This window comes from Physella acuta, unplaced genomic scaffold (genome assembly GCF_028476545.2).
Source record: "Physella acuta isolate Inbredline_101_S28 unplaced genomic scaffold, ASM2847654v3 ptg000406l, whole genome shotgun sequence".
Taxonomy (NCBI): domain Eukaryota; kingdom Metazoa; phylum Mollusca; class Gastropoda; family Physidae; genus Physella; species Physella acuta.
Genome location: NW_026731925.1, coordinates 81,176 through 92,332, shown reverse-complemented (window position 1 = coordinate 92,332; position 11,157 = coordinate 81,176). Strand labels below are relative to the sequence as shown.

Here is an 11,157-nt window from a genome sequence, read left to right as displayed (position 1 = left end):
AGGTGCCAGAGTACTTGTGGGTCAGCCATAGGCGCTCCAGGTCAAATGACCGACAGGGTACTAAAGGGCGATTCAAGGGCAGTTTGACCATCAAATCTAGTAGTAACGCTGACCCCCCCCCCCTCCTAGTCGAATCAGCGTACAGGTAGCCTCGGTTAAACAATATATATATATATATATATATATATATATATATATATATATATATATATATATATATATATGTGTATATATATATATATATATATATATATATATATATATATATATATATATATATATATATGTGTGTGTGTGTGTATATATATATATATATATATATATATATATATATATATAATGTAAAATATTTTCCCGGAAAATATAAATGGAAGTCGAGATACTTTCTCAAATCAGCAACATATTTATTCTTTCCATTTTGATTGTTCTCAATCTTAATATGTTTGCAGTGTTTGCTTTAAACACTGACTCATCAAATTATCCACTCTATTAGAAAGAGTCATTTAAAAAGTATTAAAATATTTTCTCCATAAAAAATGGGTACGTCATGGGAGAAAGGTGTTCAGTTATTGAATAAATATGATTATCAGATTTCAAAATAATATTTAAGCATATTCTTTTAAAATATAATCAGGAGTATATGTAATGGTGGATTATATTTATTATTATATTTATTTGCTTTTCTACTCAATTGAATTGATCAAATTAATGTCCCCTGAGACAGGATCCAAAATATAATTGTAATTATTATTGAGGAAAATACTAAACAATTATTTTGCTTAAGTTGTAATTTATTAAACGTACTTTCAAATAAAGCTACTGTATGGTTATCTCAAGTTACGGTTATTGTTTATATTATTGCAATAAAAACTATAGCTTAATTTGCAACGCCTAATCAATTTTATAACAACACTTAAAAAATCGAAAAGTTTTTTTAAAACATTTTAATTTTGAAACATTGTTCTATCTTTTTAATAACAGCTATTTCCTTGAAAGTTATTTCCCTTATGAAAGGCAAATTGAATGTTTATAATTTTCATTTCAAAATAATCTTTTTTTACTTTCTCGTATATACGAAGTATAGAGAAAGCCTTGTAATCGTGCAAAAAACATCGAGATTTTTACAAATCTCGACGTTTTACACCTCACTGATACGGAAAAACAATTTTGCAATCTTGTCCGTATGTCTGTGTGTGTGTTTGTGTGTGTGTTTGTGTGTCTGTGTGTGTGTAAACACGATAACTTGAGTACGTTACAGCTAGGTTGATGAAATTTCATATAAAAGTATTTTATCAAAATCGTAGATCTATATCAACTTTTGAGCTATTTCCGATAACCGGAAGTGGTACTTTTTCTACTTTGAATTTTTCAAAAGCCTATAACTTGAGTACTATTTCAGATAGATAAATGAAATTTCACATGTAAGTAAAAGATCTAATTCGCTACCTTCTGTCAAATTTTGGGTAATTTCCGTTGATCGGAAGTACTAATTTACGCTATTTCTGATTTCTCAAAAGCATTAAATTTATAGAGTAGTAATAATATTGCGCACTATTATGCACATTTTGTTTTGGTGCTCGCTTGGTGCGCAATTCTTTTTTCTATGAGATTCTATTCTATTTTTAAAAATTTAAGTAATTAAAAATCATGTCTATATTCCAAGTTATATAAGAATATTCGAGAAAGTTTAGGGGAGATCACTCCCGGTTGTTTTTTTTTTTTTTTACAAAATGCAGCGCCATATATACGCCACACCCCTTTTCTCTATATCTACCTTATCAAACATCTTTCTAGAAACTGCAACCATCTCATCCCTCCTCCCCTTGGTTGCTGACTTTACGCTTGCAGAGATTTCCATTATTTTTTTACCCATGATACCAAGTTACCATGGCTAAAATTTACGTGGGGGGGGGGGGGGGGGCGGGGGAGGTGGTTTTTTTTTTGGGGGGGTGGTGGAGACTTTTAAAAGTATATATTTTCTATATAAATTCCATTTAGTTCGGGGGTGGGGGAGGGTAAACATTTTTAGGGGGTGGGAGACTACCGACCCCCCCCCCCCCCCTATCTCGACCCCCGCTGAATTGCCTGGTAGAAAATCTGTATAATACAAGCTCTCTTCTGTTTTATACAATTAATTAAGCAATTAAGTTAATTATTTTCAATACATTCCAGATTCTAGTTTTAATATTTAATAACACGCGATTATCTAAAATAAAAACGTAAGAAAGCTGTTTGTGAATGTTTGCGGTCTACGAACACAACACACGCTAGGGGCTCGTAAGCCTCAATTAAAAGTAAGGAATGGGACAGCTATGTTATTTTTGTGGAGCTCAGCACCGGGGAGGGGACGGGAGGTAGGTTTAAAGTGGACGGGAGTAGACAGAAGTGAGTGGGGGGGGGGTCTAAAATGTTTTTTTTTAATGTTTTGATTTTGTTTTTGTTTTTTTGGAAGAAGTAGTAAATGGATAGATCCTAATTTTTACATTGGCTCAAAACTTAACACTTAAATGGATGAATCGTAATTTTTAAATCAACCCAGGAAAACTTAAATCTTAAACGGATAAATCCTAATTTTAAAATAACCTAAACATTACCTAAGCCCTAAACGGATAAATCCAAATTTTAAAATAACCCAAACATCACCTAAATCCGAAAAGGATTTATCCTATTTACAGGGTAAACCAAACAGCAAATTAATCCAAAATATATTAATCCTACTTTTACATTTACCCACATCTAACTTTACACCGAAGATTTGTGAGAATTATTTACTCCTGTAAAGGTGTTTACGTCAGTTTGGTGCGCCATGCAGAGGCGTAGCGAGGGGGGGTGGGGGGATATATGTCCCCGGGCGCCGACCTTAGGGGGGGCGCCAAATTGAAAGTTTGAGGGGGGGTGCAAATGAAAAGTTCGAGGGGGGGGTGCAAATCGAAAGTTTGTCCCCGGTCGCCGGGAAGGGTCGCCACGCCTCTGGCGCCATGTCCTATTTTGTAATAGATGCAACACCAAACAAAGAGACTAGACACTTAGACTGCACCGGACTGAAATACAATAGGCTGTGTGAATTAGAATTTCTGTATAATTAGTAAATTTTCATCGAGTCAATGTGTTGTGGTAGGGGTTGTTATATCGCTTAATATAAATAAACTAGTAGGCTATATCCCATTTACCGCCATAGTGTATGTTATCGAAGGAAAACATTGTTGTGACTTTCATCGTTTTACTTTCCCTGGCCACTCCGGTTGACTTCAAGGAGAGGATGAGGGCGTTTTTTTTAGATATTTGAATTTATAAAACAATTATAAAACTATTTTCAACGGCTTATAGTCAATACAAAAAATATTAAAATGAGCAAAATTTATGGTTCCCAAAAGGTTTTAATTTTTTTTAAGTAACTATAAGTTTATGGCTTACAAATTTTAAAAATAATTTAGTGTGATTGCATAAACTTTTCAAGCCTTTTGTGTTGTTGCTATCTGCAGTTGAACTTGGACGAGTCTGGCTGGACGCCGCGAACGTCTTGCATGATGGCCTGTGATAATGTGAGTCCAAAGATGAACACACCCACGACAACCAAAACAACGGCTGTCCCTCTTAACACGAGGAACGTCCCAGCTTGTTGCTCGCCCGATTCTATTTTGTTCTGCATCGTCCTTAATAAGCACATCCCTGTAAAAGTTGAAAATTGTTCTGCTATGTGAAAAAAATAGTTGGATTCTTGTTTTTTAAGGAACGATAACAAAAACATAGGAGATCTGGCATTCAAACATTTTTTGCTTAAAAAAGTCACACACTGCGATGCTTTCATGCGTTTATTCGTGGGGGGAGGGGGGGGGGGGACAAACCAGGGTACTGTGTCAATTTTTCCATACTAAGTGACCCCCCCCCCCCAAGGGAATGTAATGCAAAATATACATAATTTATTCATTAAACAGTGTCCGCCCTAAAATGAAATGTAAGCAACCCCCTCCACACACTGGATATTTAAAGCCCCCACCCCCCAGAGAAAAATGTCTGAAACACAAGCTACAAGTGTTGAAACAAAGACAATGGCTGACCTAGAAAGACAAAAATAAACATTGCGGCCAATGAGCCGAGGATCTCTATGACCACGCCTATATTGGGCGTGTAGATGGACAGCAGTACGGTCAAGGTGAACCACACCAATGTCGTGATGATGCGTCTCAGATTTTCTCCGTACGAGATCTCATCCGGGGCGGTTTTTCTGAAGATTTTCCAGACTGTGTCCAATGCAGCTCTGTCGAAAATTGGCATGCACACTGACCAAATTATTATTTGAATAAGGCATTCATTATTGTTTCCTAATTGAAGCCGAGAAACGATCATTATCTTTGATTGCATCCCAAAAGTCTCTAGTTTAAATTCCGGTTCAAGTTGGTATAATGTCCCAGAGTCAACCCAACTCTGATGGGTACCTAACTCATGTTAGGGAAAGTAAAGGTGGCTGGGCATAGTGCTGACCATATTATCCCTTCATATGCCAATGTCATTACCCAATGGATCGCTACAGAAGTTTTTACTACTTTTCGTTTAAATTTACCAATTGAAATGCTTAGATATATGTTTGTACATCGAACACATGCAGAAGTTTTACAAGATTTTTTTGCAAAATAGCCCTACGGGGGAAAATGGTAATGCATCTTCAATTTATAAATATCCCTTCATATGCAAATGTCATTACCCAATGGATCGCTACAGAAGTTTTTACTACTTTTCGTTTAAATTTACCAATTGAAATGCTTAGATATATGTTTGTACATCGAACAAATGCAGAAGTTTTACAAGATTCTTTTTTGCAAAATATCCCTACGAGGGGGAAAATGGTAATGCATCTTCAATTTATAAATGACTTACTTGCCACAAAAACACAAAATAGGATATGTGGTGTATGTTTTGACAGCCACAAGAACTACAGCCACCATCACCTCAGCTGTAGGGTTAAACGACAGCAGTATGTCAGCGGTGATGCTGTCACCAAACTGTCAAATTGTCAAGTTAATTTTTTTAGATTTTAACGCTAGCAAATCAATGTTTCTGCCAGACTTTTTTCAATATTTTTTTAGAAAAAAGAACAATACAAATAACAACAAGCAACAAACCTGAAGATATCCCAAAGCTGCAGTGACTGTGTAGATTAGTACACACAATATCATGGCAAGTGTTACTGTTTTAGAGAACTCTCTCATGTTACGTTTAGCCATACAGGAGTAGATGGGAATGCTGCTAATATGACACTGGAATGTTTAATTTATAAAAATTACGTTTTTATAAAAATGAAAACACGATTTTCTACAATGGCTTTGTGGATTATTTTAATCATATATAACAAATTAAAATGTGATTAAGAGATATAAAATGTGTTTGAGTATCTATAGTAGATTTTCTAAATAGATCATTTATATTAGAAACCGAAATCAAAATTTAAGAAACGCTTATGAATTTCATTAGAAATAGAAAAAAAACAGTCTAAGAAGTCCAGTAAATCCAGTTTATTTATGCATTAGATATATTTAATGCTTTTTTTTCCGGACACAAGAAGCATTAATTTGTAAAGATCAACATCATTAGCAGACTTACTTGGTAGGCGAAACAAATTTGTGGCACAACGTAAAACACATCAATCCATGACCGAGGACTGAAATCAGAAAAAGTTGGTCTGGTACAGTCTGAGCACCGTTCTAATATGATATGCTGGCTAAAATAGAATCGTGTATCAGGGACAGAATTTTTTTTATTTTCACTCACTTTTTTTAGAAGTTGTATTTAATAAAATAGATATGTTAAAGAGTTTCATTTTCATAGATTTGATAATGTTTTGTGAAAGTTAATATTACATTATACAGAAGTATCTACTTAACGTTTGTTCATCGAAAAAGTTAGCATATATGTATATATATGTATATATATATATATATATATATATATATATATATATATATATATATATATATGTGTGTGTGTGTGTACCGTGTGGCAACATTTTCCGGGATACGGTGAGGTAGAAAAAATTTGACAGCGACAAGTCCGGCAACATACAAAATTCCTATAACACCAACGACACTGGGATAAAAGAAAAATCTTTTTACACATAATACTATTATCCAGTAACATGTAAGTACTAGATAAGATAGAAAATATATGTTAATGGTTTTTTTTTTCATGATTTACTTATGAATTTCTAAATAAAGGACATTTATTTAAATGACATAATGGTAGGTGTAATTAGTACACGTGTACCTAATTAAGAAACTGCATTTTATTTGTTTTTATTTTGTGTATTAATAAGTGATTTACTTGATCTTGATCGATTTTAAATAGATTTTAAATAGAAAAATACTAGGCGAAGTCAAATAATTTTGCAAGCAATATTTCAAATTCTATATTACCAAGATTAAATTATTTTTTTGAAACAAAACCTTCATTTTCTCATTTGAACATCGCGATTATTTAAACGACTAAACAAAAAAAATTAAAGTACCTGGTGTATTTTAGAAAATCAATTCTTTTTGGGAAACATAAGGGCAGTATGAAGAGAATTGATGTTACTGATATAGTGAAAGCTCTTGTCATGTAGAAAGGTTTTGTTCTACAGTAGTGATCGTGAGACACTCGGAGAAAAACTGAAAAACAAATGTATTTAGTAATCAGTAAAAACTAAAATTGTTAGACAATATATTTTCCTTTCTAACTAGGCATGTACGTCAAAACTGGATAATATATTTTAGGTTTTTAACTTTTTTTTTACATTATTTTTAGTGACTGTTTCTTTACCACCAACGTATGATGTTCAATATCCAAAACGGCTAGCCCTACGCAGCTAAATTTTATGTATATATGGCAATTACTATTTTTAATGTGTAAATGCGGTGCTTAGTCCGTATCGTTAATTTTAATTAAATTTAAGAACGTGTAGTACATCTAAATTAATTTCGATGATAGTCAACACAATCATACCTAAATGGAAAAAAAAAAACTTTGAAAGGCAACTTGTTTAGAATAAATATCAATATATTTTTTTTTATAAATGAAATATACATAAATATGACAGCATTATACCAAATAATGTAACATTTTATTTTTATACCGTTTTTAAATAATATTATACGACGTAAATTAAAATTAAAAGTAAATATTGCACAACTTAAAACCAAAGATATTCACTATTTAAAGCTGATTTAAATATGAAATAATAGGGCGTGACAAATACTCAGGTATTATACACTGAATGATTTTTACAATAAGAAACTAAAACGATGATCAAATCGAAAGCATGATATATACAAAGACAAACACATGAAAACAAAATTAAATCAATTTTATTGAATAAAAAACCACCAGCTGAAGATAAATTATACAATATAAAAACGATTTAGATCAAATATACTCACATATCTCCCACTGGTCGCCTATTATAATGAGCAAAGTGATACACATGCCGAAACAGAAAAGTGATACACAGACTGCACAAGCCAGCTGGGCTTTAGGGCCACACAGGGAGAGAACTGCGTCTTGGTAGGTGTTGCTTCCCTTGATGTCAGAACAGTAGGCGATGATGAGTACAGTGAGCACTACAAATACAAGCAGAACCTGTAGATGAAGAAAGTAATGAAATAAATAACGATTTTATGAAGTGATTTTTTTTTGGTGGTGTTTTTTCTTTTGCGCTAAATAAGCCTTTAATGCAAATAGGGACTACTTACTTCCACATTGAAAACAAATATTGAATTATGCAAAATACAATTTAAACCAAGAGTATAAAAGCGCTTTAATTTTTTTAACGTTACAACTTTTAAAATATTAACTATAAAAAATATATAATGTATGTTTCACTAAGTGTGAACACTAGTTAATACAAACGAAATATTAAAATCATGTTATTTTTAACTGCATTGAGTAAACTGAAATACATTTCATCGCTAAATACTTTTCACAAAAAATGTACAGAATTGAATATCGTGGTGCTTCACAAGGATGCCAACAACCCTAATAATGAATGAAAAGTAAAATTCCTTTATCGAGCCCAATGGTCCATGGTGCAAGTGAAGTAGAGTTCACCTGTTTCTGTGAATTTGGCATATGAAAAGATAGTGATGCCAAGCTATCTTTACTTTCTCTAACGTGAGTTAGGTACCCATCAGGGTTGGGTGGACTCAGTGACGTTCTACTGACAAGACCCCGGATTCGAACTCGAGTCTCCAGGGCTAGCAGTATAGCGCTGTACCTCTAAGTCACTCCATCCCATAATAACTAATCACCTGAATAATAATTTTTGTAATAACTATTGAATGTTCACCAACTCACCGACTGGACTATCACAGCTGTTAAGACCCCACCCGCCTGATGGTAGGCAGCCGGAAGGGTAAGAAGTCCAGCTCCCAAAGCCGCGTTGACCACGAGAAACGCTGACACAAACCACCCGGAACCTACAACGTAAAACTTGTCAACACATTGCAGCGTTTTATTAATTTAGTTTACAGAACAACTTAGCCATTTAACTCGACGTGTCTCAGTTACAAGCTTATACATGTTTTTAAAATACTTGACTAATGTATCTTGATATTCTTAGTAAAACAGATATTGAATTTCTATCAACGTTTTTATATGTACTGTCACGGAGTGAAGTAATTCCTGCTAAAGATTTAATAAAATTTAACACTATTAAATTTGTTTACAGTAAACTTAACCCTTTATATTGACCTGTCTCAGTCACATGTCGGTGAAGTTGTTAAAAAGACTTGACTCGTGTATTTTGATATTATAAGTAAAAACAGATATTTAATTTCTATCAACGTTTTTACGTGTACTGTCATTAATTGAGGGCATTCCGGCTATATATTTAACAAATTTTAACTCTATTATTAGTTTTGTTTACCATAAAACTTAACCCTTCAACTCGACTTGTTTCAGTTACAAGTTTATAAATGTGTTAAAATACTTGACTAATGTATTTTGATATTGTCAGCAGTGGCGGAACTAGAAAAAAAGGGCCACCCCGCAAAAAAATATTTTAGGCCCCCCATATATATATATATATATATATATATATATATATATATATATATATATATATATATATATATATATATATATATTTATATATTTATATATTTATATATATATATATATATATATATATATATATATATATATATATATATATATATATATATATATATATATATATATATACACAATCACAAATACGAACATAGGATACTCGTTGCTGGCCTGTTCGGGATTCGAAAAACACCAATTTAAAAAATTTTCAACATCATGTCATGTGTGTTAGTGCATTAGTGTGTTTTGTGAAAATCAGTTTTAATTAATTTTTGATAGAAGCCCTCTTAACGTCATGTCGTTCAAAATTATATAAAACATGAAAGCTTTGTATAAGTAATGGTGTCTCGTGTTATGTTTATTTTTATGTTTTTTTTTGTAGTTGTATTATAAATGTGTTAAATATTATTGATTTAATACATTTCAATACATTTCCTTTTTATACAATATTATTCTTTAGTAATTACTTATAAAAAAAGTAATAATTAAGAGAAGTGATTGCTTTTTAATTTGTTTAGTACAAATCTATTAAAAGGAGCTTATGATCACTCCTATTCGACTATTTTTTTGAAAAGGGAAATAAGTCATGGAAGTGGTTTGAAAAATTGCTTATCTTTGATAGGTTTATTTGTAGGAGAAAGACTCGGCTTTCACAGTGGTTTAAAAACAAAGGGAAAAGGAATATACAAGTGCGTGGGGTGGTGTCTATAGAATAAAGATAATCCAACCGCAACTACGGTAATTTTTTTACAAAACAACCATCAAGTCAAAAATGAAAGAAAAGTTACTTTTTTTTAACAATAAAAAAAATATTATGGTCGGCTCTGGGCCCCTAAATGGCGTGCCCCTTCCCCCCCCCCCCCCCCCCCGCATTGCGGGGTCTGGCGGCACTGTAGTTCCGCCCCTGATTGTCAGTAAAAACAGATATTTAATTTCTATCAACGTTTTTACGTGTGCTGTTTTGAAGTAAATTAATTTCTGTTACAGATTTAACAAATTTTTACTCTGTTAGTTAACTTTACAGTAAAACTTAACCTTTTATATCGCAACTGAATGTGTTTAAAATACTTGACTAATGTATTTTGATATTGCCAGTAAAAACAGATATTTAATTTCTATCAATGTTTTCACGTGTACTGTCATGAATCGAAGTAATTTCGGCTATATATTTACCAAATTTAACTCTCTTATTTTTGTTTGCAGTAAAACCATTTAACTCGACTTATTTCAGTTACAAATTTATACATTTGTTAAAATACTTGACTAATGTATTTTGATATTGTCAGTAAAAAACATATATTTAATTTCTGTCAACGTTACCTTTTTGTTTACGTGTACTGTCATGAAGTGAAGCACTTTCTGCTGTAGATTTTAGCTCGTTTAGCTCAACCAAGTACTCAAAATTGACGTTGTTCACTTGAATACCCATGGCTTGCTTCGAGTAGATCTAACTGCAATAGTTTTAAAGCAACTAATATCGTTTAAATATTTTGGCTTTACAAGAAAGCACACTATCTTACCATCATAATCATCACTGGGAAAAGTTTAACCAAAAAGCTATTAGCCAATGTTATATTATTAACGGGTTTGTTTTTGCATTCATCAACATAGTTTCGTATTTAAAAAGTATAATCGATAACTTACCATACACATGCATAATAATAATTTTAAAAAATGTTTTGTATGTTAAATGAAATCTGCTGAGTTATGTGCCGTCAGAAAAAGTAAAGTAGTAAAGTGAAGTAGAGTCCACCTGATTCGGTGACCTCGACACAAGAGAACGTGTAGTCAGCACTATGCCCAGCGTTTAGTCTTCCTTTAATACCCATCAGAGCTGGGCGGACACAGGAACATTCTACTGACCTAAGCCCGTATTTGAACTCGAGACTTTCAGGTTAGCAGTCGTATGCACAACCATTCGACCACGATCTATTTACTGTTTACATCAGTCTGACCCTAGCTACTTCTCTCGATTGAATTCACAATTAAAAGTCATTAAGAGATATTCTACTTGCCTTTCTAACACAGAGCATCTCTACTAAAGCTGGTTCATTGTTTCACTTCAGTAGTCTAATTCAA

General features: G+C 32.7%; 1 protein-coding gene across 1 annotated transcript; it reads right to left on the bottom strand.

Moving 5' to 3' along the window:
- Positions 1 to 3,472: 3,472 nt before the first annotated feature.
- On the bottom strand, positions 3,473 to 10,507 carry LOC131942449 (sodium-coupled neutral amino acid transporter 7-like). Its single transcript, XM_059302350.1, has 10 exons — positions 10,399 to 10,507; positions 8,323 to 8,444; positions 7,410 to 7,608; positions 6,500 to 6,641; positions 5,989 to 6,081; positions 5,599 to 5,656; positions 5,121 to 5,255; positions 4,876 to 5,000; positions 4,059 to 4,258; positions 3,473 to 3,669 (listed from the first exon to the last, which is right to left on the bottom strand). Exons 1-10 carry the CDS (start codon positions 10,505 to 10,507, stop codon positions 3,473 to 3,475), a joined length of 1,380 nt encoding a protein of 459 aa, XP_059158333.1.
- Between the last annotated feature and the right edge of the window lie 650 nt (positions 10,508 to 11,157).